This window comes from Phodopus roborovskii, unplaced genomic scaffold (assembly GCF_943737965.1).
Source record: "Phodopus roborovskii unplaced genomic scaffold, PHOROB, whole genome shotgun sequence".
Classification (NCBI taxonomy): Eukaryota; Metazoa; Chordata; class Mammalia; order Rodentia; family Cricetidae; genus Phodopus; species Phodopus roborovskii.
In genome coordinates, this window is record NW_026126410.1 from 23452644 (window position 1) to 23477130 (window position 24487).

Genomic DNA, 24487 nt, shown 5'->3' on the forward strand with positions numbered 1-24487 from the left:
AAAAAAAAGAAGAAGATGATGATGATGAATAAGAAGGGGGTCCAGAAACCTCTGAAAACCTCTGCAGGCAATGGGTATGTTTAAAACATTTGAAAATCCTAACCATAACGTCAGAACTTTTGTTCATTTCTGTGCTATTTCCTTATCATTGAACTGAAACATTTTTTAAAGATACCTACAGACCTCAAGTATCAACTTAAAAGAACAGGCCAACAGACCAGACCTCATTTCAAATCCATTCTTAATGAACTCATTTAAATCATGGAGTAGACGGTTGTCCGGGTGTTGAGCTCTGAAGGGAGCCATCTCAAGGGAGGAAAGTTGGAGATGGACTATATTCAGGCCCAGTTCCCAAAGGAATGGCAAATAGAAGCCCACCACTCCAGTGACAGGTTGCAGTTGGACATAGAAATTAGGTGTCATCCACAGAGAAGCTATCACCTCTGCCTAGAGATGAGAACACATGTTACACACACACACACACACACACACACACACACACACACAGTGTTTAAAGAGAAAGGGGTCAGAGGAAGAAACTTGCAAAATAGCAATATTCGTGGAGCAAAAGGTAAAAAAAAAATATCAAGGAAGACTAGACAGACACACAGACCTGGTTGGAAAACCTGCACATGGTCTTGTCTGAGTGGCTAGAGCAGGAGCAAGTTCCCAAATGAGACAGCTATCTTTCCAAAGGACCTTCTGAGGAGGCCCTCCCTCCCGTGGAGCTGTTATGTCATTGTCCCCCAGCTGTGTTTAATGCATTCCTGCTACCAAGCTTGTGTCCTTTTTTTTTTTTTTTTTTTTTTTTTTTTTTGTCTCAGTTAAAGGGCTCACTGATCCTTACCCATCAAAAGCCACCTGAACAGGCACTGGGCTATCCTCCCAGTTGTAGGACAACACTTTGTCTCAAGTGCTTGATGATGTTCACAAGGTTTAATCAACAAACATCTTCAGACCAAACTACATATTTCTGATGACATACAAGTCAAGAGGTTGGTCAGTACAAAGGTACATGCACTTAGAGGACAACCAATAAATAATATAGCCCTCAATCTGCCTCAATCCAAGGAGTAGGCAGATGATTGCCATCAATATACGTCACTACTGAGTATGGAAAAGGAGAAATATCCACAGATTAAGGTGAATGGAGTCTATGCTATTAAAGGGCTCAAATTAATGTATTAATATGACCTAGGACTTCTAAATAAATAATTTCAATCTCTTTAAGATCTTTAGGCTAGGATGGAAGCACACATATCTAACTTCACACCCCATAGAGGTAGTAGAGTGGGAGAGGTAATTGATAAAAGTCTAAAATTAAAGCCAAAAGTCAAATTGTTATACCAAAAATAAAATATCCCTAGCTCTAAATCACAGGCCATGGGGCTAATATTTTTAGCTTGTTATCAAATGAAACAAGTTTGCTCCAATGGAGAGAGAACATACAGACAAATTCATAATAATATCCTAAAGCTCAACCACTTGCAAATTACAAACTGGTTAAGAGGGTTGAATCCTCAGTATTATGCTATTCTGCTCTTCCTATTTAACAATTTGCTGTATCCCAGAAAAGATGTCACTTGAGACTGCCCCTACATGCTGCTTACAGGGCCTAGGGAAGTTCTACTTGCAACTGCTGGGCTGTTTCCTTTGGACGCCATCACTCAGTATACTTAAAGGTATATAATCCCTTTCCAACCATTTTTCATAACCTCCGAGAGTAATTTAATACAATTTTATCTATTTAACAGATTAAAGTCTCTGGGACACAGTGCCCTTAGTCACTAGTTGTGTTAATGGCCATTGTCTTAGTTTCATTTCTGTTGCTGTGGGGAAAAAAAAAAAAAAAAAAACACCCTGACAAAAGCAAAATAGGGGGAAAAAGTTGCTAAACTTACAATTCCAGATTGTGGTCCATTAGTATGTAATGGTCCATCAGTATCAGGGATGTCACAGTGACTAGAGCTTTAGAGAACTGGTCATGTTATGTCTACCGTCAAAGGAGAGCAATAGATGCTTGCTCAGCTTGTACTCAGCTCAGTTTCCCCTCTTATCTGTACAGTCCAGGACCTAGGGAATGATGCTGCCTACTTTCATGTTGGGCCTTCCCACATCAATTAACAATCAAGAAAATCCCTCAGAGGCATGCCCATAGGTCAATTCAATCTAGACAATACCTCACTGGATCTCCCTTGTCAAGTAGGTCTACATTGTGTCAACATAACAATTAAAAATCACCATCTAACTTTTTGTAAGTATTTCCTTTGTTTTTTGAGATTATAATATAATCCATCATTTCCCTGTTCCCTTTCCTCCCTCAAAACCCTCATATATATATATATATATATATATATATATATATGTGTATATATATATATATATACGTATATATACGTATATATATATACATATATATATATGTATGTGTATGTATATGTATATGTAGGTATATATATATATAAATATATATACATCCCTTGCTCTTTTTCAACTTCATGACTTGTTTTCTTTTTTATTTATTATTTTTTCTTATTTTACATATTGATTCCCCCCTTCCATCCCATTCCCCTTCCACTCCACAGGGAAGCTGATGCCTTCCAGGAGGGATCATCAAAATCTGTCAAGTCATTTGAAGTAGGGACTAGGACTTCTCTCCTGCCTCTAGGTTAAGGTAGTACCCCTCCCGGGAATGTGTTCCCAAAGTCCTTTAGTGCACCAGGGATACATCCTGGTTCCAATGTCAGAGGTTCCCTTAGACTGTTCAGGCCTTCTAACTGAGACCCATGTTCAGGGTGTCTGAGTCAGTCCAATGCTGGTTTCCCAGCTATCAGTCTGAGGGTCCATGAACTCCTCCTTGTTCAAGTCAGTTGTCTCTGTGGGTTTCTTTAACCTGATCGTGACCCCTTTTCTTATCACTCCTCCCTCTCTGCAACTGGATTCCAGGAGTTCAGCTCAGTGTTTAGCTGTGGGTGTCTGCTTCTGTTTCCATTAGCTACTAGATGAGGGCTCTATGATGGCATATAAGTTAGTTATCAATCTCATTACCAGGAAGGGGCATTTAAGTAGCCTCTCCACTGTTGCTCAGATTGTTAGTTGGGGTCATCCTTGTAGGTCTCTTTTCTTTTCAAACCTATACATGCCTGATCTCATCTGATGGCTTCTGTTTTCATTAATTATTTGTTTGTATGTATGTATGTATTCCTAAATGTGTAAGTACAACCTAGTTGATATGCATAATATTACTTGTATGTGTATTTCAGGGCTGATAATTTGGTATTGGAAAACAAATTGGTATGTTCTTCCCTAGGGAAGGCTATTTCTCCCACTCTCAGCATTCCTTAGTTGCCTATTGTTCTTTGTATAGGGTTGAGATTCCTTGAATTCCCACAACCTCTTCCATGTTAATATGGTTCAGGGATCATTGTGGAAGAGGGGGCAGAATGATCGTAAGAGCCAGAGAAACAGTGAATTTGATGTGAGATTATGTCTTCTAGGAGTTATACCCATAAAGTCTCACAAACTTGAGTGCCTAAACATGAGCTGAGCAAGGTCTACCAACATTATTGAACCACAACCTTGGACTCCCCCACCACATGTACCCATGCAGACAGCAGCATCAATGATTAGGCCTCATGATCTCTGGCCTACAGCTTCATAACCCTTCATAACATCCAGTATCAGAGTCCACTACTACCCCAGTGGCCACGGAAGCTGGAGGTGGGCCTGTCAGCCTCCTTGCTTCCAAATTGGAAGTCTGAACATATGGTATTCCCTTCTAGCTCCTGCCAAATGATTTGAGAGTTATTTTTGCTGTTATACTAAGTTTAAAAAATCAAACTTTCATGCAAGAAAGGTTAAATTATGAAAGTATCATATTCCTCTAGTCGTTGGATGACTTCATGAGTAGTTCTTTTCTATAGAGGAAGAAGCCCTGGCATTCAAAGAACATCATAATACCACCTCTATATTCATTTACCTCAGACCCTCCTTTTCTAGGTTTTCTCTTTAAATTCAGGCTCCTGGTAAAGCTAATCTACATCCTAACATCTTGGTGTAAAGAAGTCTTCACCAAGTGAAGAAAGGATACCAAAGTCCTGGAGGACACAAAGCTTTTAGAAAAGATGAGAAATTCAGGGGGAAAAAAAGCTGAGCTTCATTTTCTAATATTTCTCTCCAAGTCCTTCCTACATTTAATTCTTCAGGCTGATACACATTCTTCCTATAGGTCCAACTGTCCTTGGGTCTACAGTATGAATTTGTGATGGCCGGACTTCTCTAAAAAGAATTACATTTGTGAGAAATTTCGTTTGTGAGAAAGTTGCTCAGATGAGCTGGCATGCACTTCTAGGCCACTCAGTAAAAGAAGAAACTCCTTAGCTGTTCAATTGTGAATTGTTTTATGCACTACGATGCTATTTCACTTTAGCCTTTCAGGTGTGAATGTTTTGCACACCACAATGCTATTTCACTTTAACCTTTCAGTTGTGAGTAGTTTTGCACACCATGATGCTTTCACTCCTGAATATTTGAATGTAGTGTCACCATTGCTGCAAAATATCTTTGTGACTCGCATCAAACAACAACACAAAACAGAGATTACCCTTCAAAGGGATGAAACAGGATGTTTGGCTTGGAAGTCCTTTTGCATAAGCCCAATGCCTCTTTGCAAAACATTTTCAGAGTGTGCTAGGTCAAAAACATTTTACAGTTAGAAAGCCACCGATGTGTAACAATCACAGCAAAATGAATGCTTATTTATAATCAAAAAACACTTTAGCCAGAATATTCCAATTTCTTCAAATAGTCTATTAGTGCTATGTAATGCTATTTCAAAGTTGCCTGGATAACTTAAAACATTTTTTTCCTTTAAGAAAATGAAAGTAACTTTTTTAAGTTCAATATATCTTCATTTAAATGCTTTGAAGGCCAAGCAATTATTTCTTTAGCTAGAGAAAACCCCACATAATGCCTCCATCCTCCTGATTACATTTTCCTAATAAGAATAATCGTATTAAAATGTTGGCATGCATACTCATCATTCTTATGCTGTTAAAAAAAGAAAACTTGAGGTTTGATTTTATTCTCATATGTTAGCAAGGCCCTCTTGTGTCTGAAAGGGCCTTTTCACTGGGAAAAACTATTCCCTGGTTGATTGTGAAAAAAGGGGGTGAGAGCAAGGAGGGGGCGCCCTGTTCTAGGGCACCTCCTACTCTGACTCAGCCCTCTCAGAAAGGCTTGACTGCAGAGTGTTGCCAGGTGTGGCGTAGATACTAATAGCATCAGCATTCTTTCCTCTTTCATTAGTTTGGTTGAAGAGCTAACTTAAGAATATTTGGATCTAATTAAGTGATATGAGACAAGAATGAAGTGTCTAGGCAAGATTGTATTAATGATCTGATAAATTTCCAACTAATGTCACTTCCCACACTGCTTCTGTGTAAAATTAGTGTCAAGACACAACTTAGATCGAATACTGTTGTGGCTAGACTTTCCCCCTCAGAGAAAGTATGCTACTGTTTTCAGCATCTTAAACATCCCAATATGTCACGCTTAGCCTTTAAACAATTACTTGTTCAACCCTGTCTCTTTTGAATGCTGTGCCTAGATAAACTTCCAATTTCCCAGCCCTACATTCATTTGGGGGCATCAGAGGGAGACCTGAGAGAGGAAGGAAGCCCCAGTACACCCTACCCCACCTCCCCCAAAATGCTGCCATGCATCAGACTCTCCTGCAGTATTTGTTTAATTAGTCAAATGTTCAACTTTTTAATAAGGAGAAAAAGCAAGCTATGGGTGGCCTGCTAACCACAAATGAGCAAATACCCCAGGTTATAATATTACCCATGCTCAGAATACCTGGTTAGAAATAAAAATAGTATTTACCAGATTCTACCCCAAGTTAAAAACAGATCACACGGAAAACTGTAAAACTCAGTGTGAAACCCCAAAGCAATAAGGATCCAGAACTGTTTTTGCTTTAAAATGGACATTACACATTCTTTTAATTTTTCTTTTAATGCTCATCTGTTTGTTTGTTTGTTTGTGAGGGGACACACACAAGCCATGCTGCACATATGAGAATAGGAAATTTGCAAGAGGTCTTCCACCTCTTGCCCTGGTCCCCAGAAGAAGCTGTAGCTGTAATTAATCAGAGAAATCCTGATCCAGTCTTTAAAATTGGGCACTAACTCTACATCTGCAAGCCTTACAGCTGTAGAATTAAGTCATGTGTCCAGCACTAGGATTTGCCTTTGCAGTTAAACAGTCCTGGATGGTAGCCAGCTTGGAGCTAAAGAAAAGCTGGTTCTGTATACTTTTAATCCAGAATAATATTTCCAAGAAACTTTTCTGATGTAGTATTACAAACAGCAGAATACTCTACTGTAATAAAATTCTCCTCCAGGGTTGTCTATATGTGCAAGCCTACAGTGGCCCATGCATGTGGTGATTGTAATAAAATTCTCCTACAGTGGTGTGTGTGTATGTGTGTGTGTGTATGTGTATAAACCTACAATGGCCTCTGAGTGTGGTGACTGGGAGGTGACTATACAATAAAGAATAAACAAATTCCATACCGAATAATGACAATGGCACTTAACTTTTAAACTAAGATTAGTTAGAAACCACTTTGGGCTTTAAATGGCAGAGGCCTGGATAGGGAAAACCCTTTAAGGTGACATTAGAATTTCTAGTTGTCCTGCACAGAAAGCCCCAAAAGTCAAGGGCCTGAGTGTGGGCTTTCTCAGCCTGAACCCACGGCACTGGTCCTAGATCAGGAACCCTTCCTCCAAGCACTTGAGATTATTACTAAGGTGGTCTCTACTCACCCCAATTATGTTGGGAGGATAGCGCTCCATACTAGTGTGTTCTAGAGGTGTTTATGTTCCCAGATATCTCAGCATATTTTTCTGAAATTTTTATTTCATAATGCAGTATCAAGGAGGGATGTACAAATGCTGCCTGACACTGTGATAAATACAGTAACCTCCCAGTACACAAACATCTCCACTTACTTTTATGTGATTATCCTAGGATTAGCATTAACTAATTGATTTTAGAGTTGAGTCATCTGAGCTTTTAGGAAATGTACTTTAAACCTAAAAGTCTCCTTCCACAGACAACAGGGTCCCTATATGATGCTTCTATTGGTGTATCAAGGCGGGGGAGAGGCTTTAGAAATAAGCCAACATAAGAGTAGAGGGAGCAACCTAGTCTCAGACATGAAGCAAAATGGATTTTAGTCTTCTTATATGAAGACCATAAGGAAAACAATCTTTCCTGTGTGAGTTTTGGTTAATGTGTGTTAGTTATTGTTTGTGCACAACTGCTTCTAAAGAGTTCAAGAGTGGGACCAGGGAGATGCTTTGATGAATGCAGGTGTTTGCTGTGTAAGCTTGAGGACCTGAGTTCAGATCTCCAGAGCCTGTGTAAAAAAGGGGAACAACCTGTAACATCAGAATTCGTACTGCAAAATGTAGGCAGAGACGGGACAATCACCCAGATGCTAAAGGGCCATCTAGCCTAGAGGACACACCCAAGAGGCAATGACAAGACAGGACGCCATCTTAAAACTGGAACTGCTTGCTCTTCAATTACCAGCAGTCACACTTGTCTGTAACTCCAGTTCCAGGGGAACTGACACCCTCACACAGACATGCAGGCAGGCAAAACACCAATGAATATAAAATAAAAATAAATTTTAAAAAAATGGAACTCAACTCGCAAAACTTGCCCTTTGACCTCTACATTCATGATGTGGCATGGATGCATATACATTCATATATACACAAACACACACACATACACACACACACACACACACAATGTTGCTCATTTGTTTTTTAAAGAAAAGACTATCAGAAGAAATGTGCAGGTACATGTACAAGTGTACACACACATACGTGTATCCATACACATATGCACTCTCACCACACACACACACACACACACACACACACACACACACACACACAGTCAGATCCTTCCCCAAGCTTACACAAAGAAGAAATTGTCCCTCCTCGTCCTGGCAAAGGACAGGTGTGTCACTGAGTAAAGACCTAGGAGCAGATGCAGGCTGGGTGAAGTACAAAGTTGAGAATGATGTAAAAGTTGAAAATCTGAAATCTTAGGTGATACTCCTTCCTGGCTCACAGAAGGTAATACAGCCTATTGACTCTCCAGAGGGGTACAGGAGACAATTTTTTAATGAAATTGACTGGCCTCAAAGTAGTGATGTTTTGGATAATTCTTTGAATAGCTTAGTTGATACTCATGGGACTAAAATACAGTTCACCAATAGTCAGGTTGATATATATCCAGAGCCCTGGGGAGTGCTGAAGGAGGTACTGGAAAATAGAAGCAGGCCATTTAATAAATGCTTCTGATATGAAAGATGAAAAGATAAATATTAACAAAGAAAACAAAAAATAGGAACCTGAAAGAAAAAGATGAATAAAACAATTAAAAACATGGGAAGATTTATCTTATCTCAACAAATGTAAAATGCTATCAATTATAAAAACACCATGGCACTCAGGGAGGAAAAAGCAGGAGGATCTCTGTAACTTGGAGACCAGCCTGGTCTACAGAGTGAGTTCCAGTGCAGCCAGAGTCACACAGATAAACTCTGTTTTGAAAAGAAAAAAAAAAGAAGGAGAAGGTCATTTAATAAGTTTTAGATAGGAAAAAAATTTACCAGATTGTCTATTAAATTATGACAATCAATTACAAAATAAACCCAATCTTTAGATAATTAAATGAAGAAAACATGTGCTCTAGAATTAATGGAAGGGACACTAGGGAGGTGAGCTTCTGTATCCAAGAATCAAACTCAAGGTGCTACTTTGAATTAGGGAGCCACTCAGAAAACAAGAGAAAAGTATAATGTTTTTCTTTGTCTTTCTTTTTTCTAATGTCTTTTAATTTTTGCTTCTTAGTGACAATGACTTTTACCACAGTCTTGGCTGGCCCAGAACTCACTATATTGCCAAGGCTGCCTGGAACTTGTAGTGTTACTTGTTCTCTCAAGTATCGGGATCATGGACATACACCACTGTATCTACCCAGAAAATCAAAAGTATAGCAGACACTTTAAAATTCAATAGTTTGGAAGATAAAGTTAAGAGACTCTCTCAGAAAGGAAAGGAATAAGCAAAATTGGAAAATAACACTTGCTTCCACAGCTTAGGTACTAGAAAATGAGAAAATAACAGAACCAGCTAATGATGGCTAACACTCGATTCTAAAAATTAAACAAGGTGGGTACTAAAGGCTCAGCAGCAAGATTTTGAAATACCCACACCAAGCCCAGCATGGTGGCTCACACTTCTAACCCCAGTACTCAGAAGGCTAAGATGGTAAACTCACTGCAAATTCCAGACCAGGCTAGGCTACATAGAGAGTTCCAGTCCAGGCAGGGCTACAATACCAGACTCTGTCTCCAAACAACAAAATATAAAAAAAAATAAGTAGATAAACAAACAAACTTACCCAAGGACCCATCATTGTAAATTTTCAGATCACCCATCAGTCCAGTTTTCCTCCCTCGGCTTCATGTTGCTCTCTACCATAGAAAGATAACTCCTTCTGGCTGCATTTCACTGATATGACTCGTGGTTACTTCAGTCAACAAGAAGCACAGGCAGGAGAACAGAACCAAAAGGAAGAAAGCTAGGACATGTCTCCTGGCTTTTTTTTTTTTTTTTTTTTTTTTTTTTTTTGCCCTGAGTAATATCTCTGGCAAAGACTGTATTTATTGCATCCTTCTCCCTTTTGTGGGCAGCCCTAACTTTGGGAACCTACTAAAAGTCTCTCTTCTTTGGTTCTTCAAGCTCTAGTGATGCTAGTGACTTTTTGGTATTTTTAATCTCTGGCTTGCTTTACTCTTCCATTTGGAATCTCAGCTCTTCTAACACCTTGAACTCTGTTCCTTCTATTAAACTCCTAATGAATTGTCTGGCACAGGCTCGATTTTCCTGACTAGATCCTCACTGATACAATCAATCATATAGAGAAAATACTAAAAGCCTCTAAGGAGAAAAAGAAAATAGAATTTAAGAAAAAAGAATCAGAATGGTAACAACAACAGCTACAAAACAGAGTAATAAAATTAAATTCTTGAGGAAAACAATCTTCAAACTATAACTTTTATACCCAGCTACCCAGCTAAACTGTCAACTGGGTGATGTAACTATTATTATTTTAACATAAAATATTTTTGATGTGAAAAGTATGAAAAAAATTTACCATTAATACCCTATTTCTTCAAAAAAACACAATTTTTAAGAATAAAACGGAGATATAATATCCAAGAAAAGGGTCATGCAATGCAAGAGAAAACTAAAGAACAACTACAACTGATGTTTAAAAAAAGAAATTGTTTCAAACTGGAGCATAGCATAAAAATAAGGTTTAAAATGTTAATATCATTACAAAAAACTTTTTGCTGAAGCAATAAAAATAAAATGGTGAGAACTACATGGGAGGAAATAAGAAAACTGTCATTAAACTCCAGAGAAGGTACCAGAAAAACAACAGGTGCTCACAAAACAACATGATTATGAAGAAAGTGTTTACATGGGCAAAATGAAAGGAAGGCTCCAATTATCATTTTTTAGCTTGTCTTCAAACTTTATTTTGTGAAAACCTCTTTAACAAGAAACTTTATTATAAAATATTATGGGTGTAGAAGGAAAAGTAAATATTAGCAGAGAAAGACTATATCAAATAATTGAATCTTCTCTTCATTTCAGGAATCAAGATATAGCATCAAAATTTTAATATCAAGAACAACATAATCTATTTTAAAAACATGCATGCAACATCACAAAAAATAAACAATATTCATCTCTGTAGTCAGAAGCACAAAATGGAGGAATAAGAGTGGAATTTGTGCATTTCTGTAATTCTTATGGTACTATAAATTATATTTAATTATAAGTACTACTTTTTTCATTCATTGTATCATGCCCTTTCAATCTGGAAAGCTATGTGTTATTTTTACTTAACAACATCAGGGAAAGAAGGTGAAGTTCACCCAAGGAGAAAGCCAACTGTTAAAGGGCAGCGGGTGAATAGGTCTCAAAACTGCCAAACACAATAGGAAGAATGGATTGAGGCCAGGAGTGGGATTTACAGGAAGGAAAACCCAGGAATGCTGCCAGGGCTGAAAAAGTGTCTACAACTTTGGCTCACACAGTCCTAAGAAACAGTAGCGAGAACATGTCTTGGGATGTCAGCTGGTTCACGAGTCCAGAATGAATGAATGAATGATTATCTCTTTCATCTCAGAAATAATAATAATGCTTCCTCTAATATAAATTAGATATTACTTGAGCATTTCCTTCATTTTTCTTCTGGGGAAAATTTTTTTCAGTGGAACCCTGCACAAACATTGTTCTTATTCATGGGAATAAACAGGGCTCAGGACAAATGCTACACTGACCAGACATAACCATGGTCTAGATAACTGATTCTTACCCTTTTTCTGCACAGATTCCATAGATGAAACACTGACTCCTCTCTCCAAATGTACACACTGTGCACTTGCAAAGTCTGATACTTAATTACAAAAAATTAATACACAATAAGGCAGGAAATCTTCATCCCCCTAAAGGGCTAAAAGCCTGTTGAAAGGGTCCACTGTTTCTGTTGTTCTGGGGAAGGCTTTCCAGACCTCTGCAAGTGCCATCAGTATGTCTCAAGGCTAAGGTGCATGACACTTTCTGTGTACTGACACAGGATGTATTTCTTATGGGAACCCCAGAGCTCAAGACTGTGGATATTTTATTCTTACTCATGAGCTTTTAGAGGGTCAGGATTCCATCTGGGAGCACTTGTTTTCCAGGATCATGTTCATAGTTGTGCTCCCCAGAGAACTCAATAAACAGCCTCTGATGATCAAGAAAATAATGATTTACACTTCAGGAAAAGTAAATAAATATGGGCAAAGAGTGAATGCAGCTGAAGAGGACACCAAGTCTTGACCACATTTTGTCGAATATGTGCAAGAGTAAAGGAAAAGTAATATACCAAAGTTGTGTGCTTTGGATTGTGGGTATAGAGAAAAGAAGACAATGCTTCAGGCTCACACACACAACTTGCACAGGGGGCTCGATACACTTAATCTTTGTCATAAGTTTGCCTCCTCCCTTATTGGGCACATCGTTGTTAAAAGGACCAAACTGATGTAGTGGAAAAAGAAAGTCACTGACCCAGGAGTCAGGGGACACAATTAATCTCAGCTTGGCCACCACACAGCGCATTCTAAAATCAAATACCAGCACTGTGGAATTGGAACCACTCCTAGGGCAAAGACCAGACAGCTCCATTAAAATGCCCTTGAGTGAGAGCCACTGAACATGTAGGTGACCCAGTACAAACCAATGGTGAAGGTCAGGCCTTAAGCCCCAAGGACCTCTCCAATGGGACATTACTTGTCAGTCTGGGTTACGTGTGACCCCCGAGGAGTCTTCAGAATTCCTACAATATTAGTGAAGCTGAACAGATTTTGTTTTTTGTTTTTTGTTTTTTTTTTTTAACCTAAGGAGGTCAATACACAGAACCATTGTTGGACTAAGATAGATAGTGGGAAAGGCTAACACACCTGAGCCTTGGTATTGGCCATTGAATGAGAAGAGTGTAGGGTTGATGTCTTCATAGTTCAGTAATAACAAAAATGGTAAGCACAATACAGGTTGAGAGGCTGAAATGTTTAGAACCATAAGTATTTGGGGCTTCAGATTTTGTTTTTCAATTTTGGTAATATTTATACATATATATATATATATATATATATATATATATATATATATATATAAATTTTTGTAGGTGGGGTCCAAGTCTAATCACAAAATACAACCATGCCTATACACCTTACATATGTGGCTTAAAGATAATTTTGTACAGTATCTTAACTGCTCCTGCATTTTGCAAGATGTGAGTTTTCCATTTGGGATGTCATGCCAGCACTCAAAGTTTTAGATTTTAGACAATTTCAGAGTTCAAAATTTTTGCATTATGGATGCAAAATGGTTTTTAACAATTACTTTTATCATCTGCTTCCTATGTGCTAAGCATACAAGGAGGGGATGTAAGAATGAATAGAAATAGACATGGCTCCTGCTCACAGAGCTTGGCACACAACAAAGTCCACCAGAAAATCCCACATATAGATGTGTAATCACACCAGAGAGGTGTACTGTGATGGAAAGGAACTGTACGGGGAGGTGGTATGTCTGCCAGGACAAACCATCCTGGGAAAGTGGTATTTGGCCTGAATATGAACAATAAGTAGAACCACTAAGGGCATGAGGCATCAGGAACACCAAGCCAGGAATGTAAGAAATAAGAACAACAGTAGTTATTGTGTAGTGATTCAATGGATACTACTTATATTAGTTCTTGGGTCTTTTACCAGTTATTTCCTTCATGTTCTAGTCAATAAACTATGGCAGAATTTACAAATATGTCCAAGATAAGAATTATTTAAAGGCAGGACCACATCTGTGCAACTCCATGTCATCTTTTGTTTGCTTTGTTTTGTTTGAGATAAGGTCTTACTATGTAGCCTAGGCTGACCTCAAACTGAAAATTCTCCTGCCTCTGGTCCCAAAGTGCTGATATTGCAGACAGGCACTATAACCTGAGACTCAAAGATGTGGATTTAACCACTGTAGCATACTGCCTTCAGTGATGGCCACTGGGCCACATTAAAGCATGATACATGGAAATGGCATAGACTTCTACCAGGTTCACTCTGTAGGCTGAGTTCATTGAGTTCATTGAGGTGAAAAGACACCCTAAATGTGGGCAACACCATTTCATGGCCTGGGCTCCCCAGAATACATAAAGAAGAAAGTGAACTGACCAGCAGACCTCATTGATCCATCTGTGTCCTGACTATGTGTACCATGTGCCCACTGCCTCACCATGCTCCTGCTACCATGCTTTCTTCACTCTGGTGTACCATACCCATGAGCCAAAACAAACTTTCTTCCTTAAGTTCCTTCTGTTGGATCTTTTGTCACTGTGTCTTAGTCACTTTTCAATAACTGTAAAGAGACACCATGATCAATGCAGCTCTTAAAAAGAAAACACTTAATTGGGGGCTTGCTTACAGGTTTGGAGATTTAGTTCATCATTATCATGGCAAAAAGCATGGCAGCACACATGGTAAGGGAGCCATTAGCTAAGAGCTACATCCTGATTTGCAGGCTGAGAGGGAAGGGGGAGGGAGAGAGGGAGGGAGGGAGGGACGAAGGGAAGGAGGGAAGGAGGGAAGGAGGGGAAACAACACCTGATCTGGCATGGGCTTTTAAAACCTCAAAGTCCAACCCAATGACACAATTTATCCAACAAGACCACACTTAATTTCAACAAGGCCACACTTCCCAATCCTTCAAATCTTTTCAAATAGTGTTGCCCCCTGATGACCAGTGTATGGGCCTATGGAAGCCATTCTTATCAAATCACCACACACAGCAATGAGCAATGCAACTAATATATAACCTTATAAGAGAATGAAGAAACTGATTGTCACAGTAGTCATACAGCCAAGTATGGTATGGTGGACAACACTTGTAATCCAGCCCTTTCAAGGTTGAGGCAGGAGTATCTGGAGTTCAAAGACATCTTTGATTACATAGTGAGTTCAAGGCTAGCTTGGGCCACATGAGATCCTAATCTCAAAAGTTAAAAAAAAAAAAAAAAAAAAAAGTCAAGGCATTGGATGGACTTCAAACACCAAAATCCACACAAGTAATAAGGAAGGCATAGAACTAGCTAACCACACACACTAGCATTGGTAAAACAAGAAATCTTGAGTGTTTTGGGTGCATTTTTCAGTGTCAAAACCCTGACTGACATCTTTTAATAGATAACCTTCCCAAATGTTACCATGGAGAAGCTGGGCATTCTATGCAGGGATCTCTCTGTGTGGCATCTTATACTCCTAGTTTTTTGTCACTGTTTCCTTCATTTTTATGAATTTCATACATATGTACAATAAAAATGATCCTATCTGCCTCCTGCCCACCTCTAATCACTTCACGTCCTCCAAACATACCCCTTCCTGACTTCATATCTTTTTTTTTTTTAATAACCCACTAGATCCAGTTATTGTTGCCTACACATACATGCCCTCCGCTGGAGTATGGGGAACCTACGGCTGGCCACGCCATCAATAAGAAATGACTCTCTTCCTCCGTGTTTTTCTTAATTGAACTGCTAATATTTGTTAAAGAGGGAGCAAGTGATAGAGATGAAGACAATTTTTACAAAAACAAAATTATATCAATCAGAGATAGGGAGATGGTTCATTTGGTAGAGTTCTTACTGTAAAAGCTTTAGGACCTGAGTTCAACCTCCAGCACCCATGTAAAAGTCCAGGCATACATAGCAGCATGCATCTGTAATATCAGATTAGGGAAAGCAGATACAGAAACACTCCTGGAAGTTACTAACCAGCCCTTCTAGCTGAGTCAATAAGCATCAGGTTCTGTGAGAAACACTATCTCAATAAATAACTAAATACATAAATAAGATGGAGAGTAAGGAAGACATCCTACACTAACCACTCAGCATATATGTATGCACACAGGCACACATGCCTGACTGAGTACACATATGCCCACACATACACATAAAAAATTGAATTAACATATCCAACTTTAGCAAGCAAAAATATAAAATCTTTGTCCCATTAAATAGTCAGATCATTTTACTATTAAAAGAAATCATTGTTATTCTGTCCTTCCAATGTTGCAGTATAGCTTGTTTAAAAAAAATTTAATTTCATACATTTCCACTTTTGAAAAGATCATAACTTTTCCAGGGGTGCTGGCAGCATGCTAATATGAATGTGACTCTAATAAATGTAAAATTGAATGAAGAATTTCATTCAGTTTCCAATGCTAAAACAAAACTTCAAAGGCACAAGGTCTTTCCTCATCCTGGACAATGCAATCCTTAATGCTTGTGTCATTTTTGTTTGTTTGTTTGTTTCAGTGATCCTAAGAAAACATGTCAGTTAAGAAAAGCAGAAAACCTTCAACAAAGAAAAATAAAAGGAAATTTCTCAATCTGAGATAGTCTCTCAACCCCCTATAAGTAAGTACTTTGCTTCATGCACCAGACAGACAGAATAATGTCATTGGTAGGGACACAAACAGGTAAGAAAGCTATGACATGCTCTTTCATTTTAAAGTTCAGACAACTCAGTACCATGTTGGGATCCTTGCCAGTGCCATAAAAGTTATAATTTGATATACTTTATTTTCATTCAACATACTTAATGTAATATGCTAATTTCAACTAAATGCAATTTTAATTAAGCAGTAGATAAAGTACCATAACCATTAAGAGATAGAAGCATTAAAAGTAAACAAAAAAAATCAGATCCTGCTCAGAGACACATGCAGATGAGAGCTAATGGGTCCATAAAACTTGCTGGGTATAAGATAAAGACAGAGGTGCAGAGCCCATTCGAGGCTCTGTGAACTTAATTTCTGTATACACAGATTTAACAGTCCATGAATGCAAATATGAGAAGCTAAGGGACCTGAAGGAAAGCTGAGTCTGCGAGATGCCTTCAGACTGATGAGGCATCCCATGGCACTGGTCTAGATTCCTTGAGGGCCCAAGCTGCTGACTCTACTTCTTTTGCTTGATCCCACAACACACCACGGCCACCTGTGCAGACTAACCTTAGCAACAGCTAGTACTCAGAAGCACCATAGAAAGAGGTAAAGTGATGGGCTGGGTGGTAGAACACAGAGAGAGACAGAGAGAGAATGTGACAGAGACAGAAAAACAGAGAGATAGACAGACAGAGACAGAGAGAGACACACAGAGAGAGACAGAGGGAGAGAGACAGAGAGAGTTCCCTGGGTTTGACTCCCAGAACTGAAGGGGAAAAAGGAAAGGAAAATGAATTTATCTTCAGAATTAGAATAAATTATTATAACTACCTCAATTCTATGTAAAATTATAATTTTTTTTATTTTAAAAGTCAAGCAGTTGAAAATACTCTTAAAAACAGTAGAATTGGGTTTGGAGAACACTATGAACTGTTGCAGTAGCAATGTCTTCTCAATGAGATTTTGCTTGGACTAGAATTGAAATGAGATTTAAGTTTCTCCCCAAGAATAAATGATAATCCAGAATATCCAAGAAGCCAAATGTCAAATAAGTCTCATTAATGTCAGACAACATATGATGGAATAATTGAACTTAACAACTTCAGGGAGAAATCCAGACATACCACACTGACAATTGTCACTGAGCTTTCAAATCATAAAGTTAATATAGACCATTAGGTAAAATAATACAGAGGCAAACATGAAATATCTTCATATTCTCATGATCAGCAGAGAAGAGAGACCTGCACACCCACCCCAGCCCACCAACTCAACCCCCTTTTACTAGTCCTGTCCCGAGAAAGGGTTCACCATTATGGCACTGAACATCTCAGAAACATAGTTAAAAGTGACAAAGGCTGCCCAAACAGTAGCACCCAGAGAGGGGCTTGACCCTTAGCCCAGGAGTGAGCTCCTTTAAAATGAATTAGAACTAACAGCACTACTTGAGTGGGAAGACTTAGAACACCCAAGTAGGAAGCAGCTTGCTGCAGAAGAAACAACCCACTGCCCTGCAAGAGACAGGAGCGGACCAACCAAGAAGAGGACACGGATTGTCAAAAGAGAGAGCCTCCAAAACCTAAAATATCTCTGCCACCAAGGCTTGGACAAATTAGCCGTGCAAAACTTGGGCACTCCTTCAACTGCCTCCTCCCACCACCCTCCTGGCTTAGTCTACAGACAGCATGCTCTGCAATTGCAGGTCCCCAGGAAAAGGCAGTTTTCCACCCTGCAGCTGTTGCAAAAGAGAAGTGTAAGTGAATGGCAGGAATGATGATGGGATGGGGGAGGAGGAAGGGAAAGTGGTCAGGAAAAAAAAAACACACACACACAGAAGGCAACAGTGACATTCAAACCTGAACTCGAAATTTTTGAATGGTTCAGAATGGGATACTTTGTCACCTCTGGTTTAATTAGAAGCCTGTTTTCAGGATGCTGAAGGGCGGGGCTCATAATCAAGCACTTACGTAATCCTCCTCATTGAGCCCTTGTTTCTCAACAGAACTTTTCACCTCCATGGAAAACTTCTCAAACTCAGGTTTCACGGTCCTCAGTAGGGTGACTGTTTGGAGGGATGAGTATGCTTGCTTAGCTTCAAAGTCGTGTTTGTCTCCTCTCTTCCACGAGCCATCTCCTACGGGAGAAATGAAAATATTTATAATTCCAAGCCAGTCACCATAAAGAGGCCATTCTCTCTTTTCAACTGCAATGTGTCCCTACATGGTACTTTTGACAGCTGAGACAAGAGGTATTGTCATAGTTTTGCACTTGGGTATGATGTGACAATGTCAAAATCATTAAAGGAGAGGGAGTCTCTTTGCACACATGTTCCTTTGAAATGTGAGACAGACAAGTCTGTTGATGTAAGTATCTTATAATAACCATGGAACTGCCATTGTCACTGTCCCCTACCACCATCCCGGAACTGGTGCACTGCAGAAGCAAAGGGAAGTTTTTGTTCATATCTGCTTTCAATCCCTACAATCCACTATGGAGGTGAGCCAAGTCTATTATTATGCCATTTGGCCTGGAATGGCAGGTTACAGTAAGGCATGAGAAGGACTGTATGCAAACTAAGTTAGTCCTGTTTAAAGTTGGAGGTTACTGATACTTCCTTCATCTCTCCAGGATGAAAAGTGGCTTGTGTGGGCTTGAGGGTTTATATCTTTATGGCATTGGCAACATCATCAAAATTACTCATTAAACAATACTAAATAGGTATGTAAAATGGAATGAGCATTTTGAGCATAAATAATAAAAAGAAAGATAATAAATACATACATATATAAATACATAGATGATGGATGATAGATATCATAAACACTTTTTATGCATAAACTCAGCCCTCATAATATCCTTTCTACTTGACAGATATGGAAACTGAGACACAGAGACACTGAGCAGCCTGTTGCTTCCCAGCTCCTGCCTCACAAAGTGAATACCAATCATCTGAGTATCATCTTCTCTTGATTCCATCATTGTGGCTTGAAGACTAGGTGGACCTCTATCTTATGATAATAATATGCATTTCAAATGAATCATCATTATAAACCCTGAAGCTCTCTGAAAACAGGATAAGGTACCCATGTACATTAACTGTACACCTCAAGCCCCAGTCTACAATGATGGCTCAAACCTCACAGCTCAGTAGCAATGAGACCTCTGGGACCTCATGGGACCTCTGGGCACATGGACAGGTCTATGGTACTCACGCTACAGTTCCAGAAGGTCAGTGAAGAATGAATGACTCTAGGATCTCACCACAGTTTGAGCCATATGCATCTGACTGTGTGCATGATACATGCACAACTCTAAAATAGCCATAGAGGACATCATAAATGTTTTCAAGAGTCTCCATAAAACTTGAGAAAGAGATTTAAACTATGCAAACAACCAAGTATAAGGATGGGGAACAGAAAAACAAGGCAGAGAAAAGAGGCAATGAGCTCCTACCAGGAGCCATCTCATGTGAACACAAGTCTAGTCCTAAATGTGTAAATAGGATTTTAATAGGTGGAGAAAAAGGTGGAAAGGCGGGTCTGGCAAAACCCACACCACCAGGCAAAGGTGCAAAAACATGTATAGCATCCAGCAGAAATATGGATCTTGGTGTGGAAGATGAGAAAAGACAGAAGTGGAGAATGTGTTTGTGGAAGCCATCTGTGTCATCAGAATCCTAATAACAACCATTTACTAATTGCTTACTATGCCCAGGGAGCTACTAAAAGATAAATAAGACAGAGCTGAGAACGTAGTTTATTAAAGACTAAATTTATGTTCATTGATCAAAAAATTAAATTTCAAGCCTCCAAACATAGTTTGACAAAAATTATCCTCCCTCTTCCTCCTCTACTTCATCCTCCTCCTCTTCCCTCTTTTATAACTTCTCCTGAATCCTCAACAGCCTAAGAGATATCATGCCTAGCTCTGGAGCTAGGGAGCTGTGCTTTCTGTCAAATGCAGGGGAACCCAGAAGGGTTCTCAGTCCCCAAGACAAAGACAGCACAGCAGTCACTAGCCATGGAAGACCCCAAAATCCAAGAGTTCCCATGGAGGAGCCTACTTCCCACAGACATAAAACAAGCCTTTATTAAATAATGTTCTTATTTTCAGTTTTATTTATTTCTAATTATGCATATGTGTGCCTTCTTATCTGTATAATGTACCACATGAATACACATGCCTGCAGAGACCAAAAGAAGGCATTGGGCCTCCTCAAACAAAGTTACAGGGGACTGTTGAACTCCAAATTCAGATACTGAGAGCCTAACTCAGATCTACAAGAGAGCAGTACACATTTAACTGCTGAGCCATCTCTCAGGGCCCTACTGGTCCATTTTTAATTGAATCACCGTGTCAAGACTCTGTGGAAGCTGGTATACAGTACATCATACACAGGTGACTGAATATGATCCCCAGATTAGGTTTAAGAAGCCATAAGTAAGGGAGCTTATTAGTACTGATCTTTCTAAACAAAGAAAAGTATAGCTTTTCATCAATGGAGAAAAAGTTCAGTATTCTCCGAGGACCTAAGAGTGGGAATTCTTAACTTGTGGAGTCTTATGCTATGTTTAAAAAAAATACGCAGAACTATAACAGCGATTATCTCAGTAAATGAAACAGGAAGAACATATGTCTCAAAAATAAGTGAAATCCACTCTAATATGCCAGAAAATATGACCTAAAATATAATAACTTTAGAGTTTTGTTTGCTAGAAAGAAAACAATAGAAATTATAGTGCTGAAAAAATTCAAACCAACCTAAGTAGATGCCTGTTCACAACCGTAACTTCTTCAGGGACCTCTTCTCCCACACCCCAGGACTGTTGAACACCAGGGAAGTAAAGATTGATTTGGTATGGTGTCCCATCAGTGGGGACAAATTTAATTCATCAGACAACTAGGTGCCACTGGAGATTTATGAGCGGAACAGAAGAAAGACAGGATGAAGCTTAGGAAATAGCAGTGGATTAAAGCGGGGAGACACTGAGAATTCTCAGCCACAGTAATCCAAGCAGGAGGGTAAGAGAGGTCATTTGTGGCAAGTCACACACCAGAAACACAAAACTGGCCTCCAGGAGGTCAAGCGCACTAAGAAACGCCCTTTCTTTTATTTCTTTCTTTTCTTTTTTTTTCTTTTACTTCCTTTTTCTTTCTTTTTTGTCATTTTTGATACAATAGCAATCTTTTCAAAAATAAATATTTTTCTACTTTTATAAATATAAAGAGATAGAACCCATGAGAATGAAAACAAGACAACTGTACAAGAGGAATCCCTAACTTTACAATGGCTAGGGAGGGGTGATCAACAGAGAGGACATTCTATCACAAATGACATGACACCAAAGGGAAGAAGAAAAACAGTGATCCCTAGAAGAAAAAGTTGAGTGAAGCAGAGGCGGGGGGTGGGGGGAAGAAATGATGATGTTAATGTCACTGCAGGTCCAAAGTGACTGCAGAATGCCCAAAGGACACTGCCAGGCTAAGGTTAGAAACAGGTCTGCAGCCAGAGAGAGCATTGAGTGTCATTAATACACAGATCAGGGTTGGAGCCCAGGGGCTGTCTTTCCTAAAGCAGAAAATGCAAGAGGAAAAGAATAGGGCTGAGCGCAGACAGTTGTTAGTGAACAGAAATTGTTCAGAGATAAAGGGGCACTAACAGAACCATAAAATGAGTAATGGCCTCAAAGCCAGGAGCATAAGATTTCCAGAAAGAAGTAGGAGGAAACCATCCCAGACTGCCCTAGAGCTACATCATCTCATGTAGCAGCCACCGACTGCACGTGTTACCATTTAAATTCAAATTAACTGAAAATTCAATCCTTCATCATATTTGCCACATTTCAAGTATTCAATAGTCAACCACATGTGCTATGTGACCAGTGGCTACCCAGGCAGCCCAAAATACAATGTAGCTGGCCCAGAGTGGTAGTGTGTACCTATAATGCTTGAGCTCAAAAGGCCAGGCTAGAGGATGACAAGTATGAGGCCAGTCTGGGCAGCTAAGTAAGACCATGGACCAAAAAAAGCGAGGAATGGAACATGAGAGAGAAGGAAAGAGAGGAAAAGAGGAAGAAAAGACAGGGGAAAGAAAGGGAATGAAGGGTGGGAGGGAGGGAAGGAGAGAGAGACAAAGGAAGGAACGAACAAAGGAATGAAGGAACAAAGGAAGGATGAAGGAACTTGGGAAGAATACCATCCCAACATACCAATGGTACTGGAAGTTCTATTAAACAGCACTGTTTGGAGGCATGGCCCCCACCAAGGCTAAGAAATTTGTCAATAAATCTACTCATGAACTTGAGGGAATGACTTTCAGGAGAGTGGTATGTATTAATATCATTTTTAAAAATTATGTGCCTATTGACGATTATTTAATTAGCAGCTTGACACAGCCATTATCATCCAGGAATGAAGTCTCAATCAGAGATAGTCTAGATTAGCACCCCCCCATGTCTGGGGATATTATCTTGATTAGTAGAAAGACTCAGCCACTGCAGGTGGAGTCACTCCCCGGACAGGGATTCTGGGTTGCATAAGAGTGAGAGCTGAACATAAGCATATATGCATCAATTCATTGTTCTTTGCTCTTGACTGTGAATGAAACGACTAGCTACTTTAAATTTCTGTCTCTTTGACTTCCCAACAATGTCAGTGCATTTTATCACAGCAAGAAGAAAGTAAATTGTGTGTCTGTCTGCCTGTCTGTCTATATGAATGAAGGTTTGCATGCATGTCTGTTCACACCTTTGTATGCATGAAGGCCAGAAGAAGACATCAAAGCTATGAGGGATGCCTGGCTTGTCTTCTGGGATCTAAATTTCAACCTTCATGATTGGACAGCAAGAGCTTTCACAACTGCTTTCATTGAGAAATTAAGAAGAAAAAGAAGTCTGCTCCTGAGAAGTAGGGTGGAAAAGATAGCTCTTTACCATTGTTTCAGAGGAAGGGAAAGTGTGTGCTTATATTTGCTTTATTTGACTTTAACATTACAGGAACTCAAGCTTGCACTGAGTGAAGAAAGTCCAGAACATGTTTGAAAGGGAAGACAGTCTGTGTTTAGCAATTCTGTGGCCAGGAAGTGGCTTTAATGACTGCTGCCTATGCTGCATTAACTGTGACACTCTGCAATTCCCATCACCTACCAACAACTGAGCACACAATACGCCTTCAATGTATGTGACCTAAAATGAAGGAATATCTGGGACATCACATAATCTGCGCAAGAACTGAGTGCCTGTCATTCACCTACCTGCCTGCCTACCATTGTGGCTCCACAGTTCTAGTGACTGTACATGAAAGAAAAGCATCAATCATGCCTCGTCTGACCCACTCTACACTGTGCCAGTGTCACACTGTGCCAGGGGCTAGGCTCCCAGACACAACCAACAGTATTGCACACCATTCTATGTAGCTGTTTTGCCTGTAGCATTGCATTCTTCCATTCTCGTAGTAATCCTACGAAAAGATTGCAAAGTGATGCCTTACAAAAGAGGAAAGCAAGGAGCTAGGAGAATAATCATAGAAATAGGAGCAATTGCAAACCAGGCTCCCAATGGTTGATCCCTGTCCCATCTATGTTCAGCCCCTCAAAGTTGAGGTACTCCAAGATTTAAGACTGCATCTCCAGTGCACAAGGCTTGGATCCAAAAGGAAATGGTAACACAGGAAAAACAGACGTCCTAAAATGCTGCCAGGCAACCACATAGCCAAAGGATTAGATGAGAATTGCTTTCTTTTTCCTCTTTGCTCCAGATTGACTTTACTGTGCATCTGTCATCTTTGTGGCAAATCATTATAAACCCAATCCCTCCTCTTGTGTCTGTGTTCGACTTTCCTTCAAACCTCACCTGAACTCCTGCCGTCTGAGTTCTCAGGAAGGCAAGGACAGGGCAACAGCGACAGTCCCAGCACTTGCAGTTGGGATTGTGCAAGTTAACTTTCCACTATTTACCTTTGGAGAAGGTAATAAGGAAGCTAATACGACTAGAGAGAAATGCCAGTAGATGCCATAAAAGCATCTGTAAGGCAATTTTACTTTCTACATGTTTAAGTGCACTTTTAAAATCCCTTCAAGCACTTTAATCCCCCCATATTGTACTGTGCACTGAACTCTTGTTGCCATAAAATTTCAGCAAGTCTGGAGATAACTCTGAGGGCTCATCAAGACTGAAACATTTAGCAATCAAAGACTATAGACACTCTGTCAACTGTATTTTCTAAAAGTTCCAGTGAAAATCGATGTCATTGGTCTAGAACAGAGGTTCTCAACACGTGGGTCAAGAGCCCTTTGTGAGTCGCATATCAGATATCCTGCAAATCAGATATTTACATTGTGATTGATAACA

At 39.5% G+C, this 24487-nt stretch overlaps 1 protein-coding gene across 2 annotated transcripts in view; it reads right to left on the reverse strand.

Moving 5' to 3' along the window:
• Npr3 (natriuretic peptide receptor 3) overlaps nucleotides 1-24487 on the reverse strand; it is a 64728-nt gene that overhangs the window by 23018 nt on the left and 17223 nt on the right. For both annotated transcript variants that reach the window (XM_051182559.1, XM_051182557.1), the window contains exon 3: nucleotides 18107-18273. In XM_051182559.1, the coding sequence (XP_051038516.1) occupies nucleotides 18107-18273 (167 nt within the window). The remainder of the gene's footprint in view (nucleotides 1-18106; nucleotides 18274-24487) is intronic.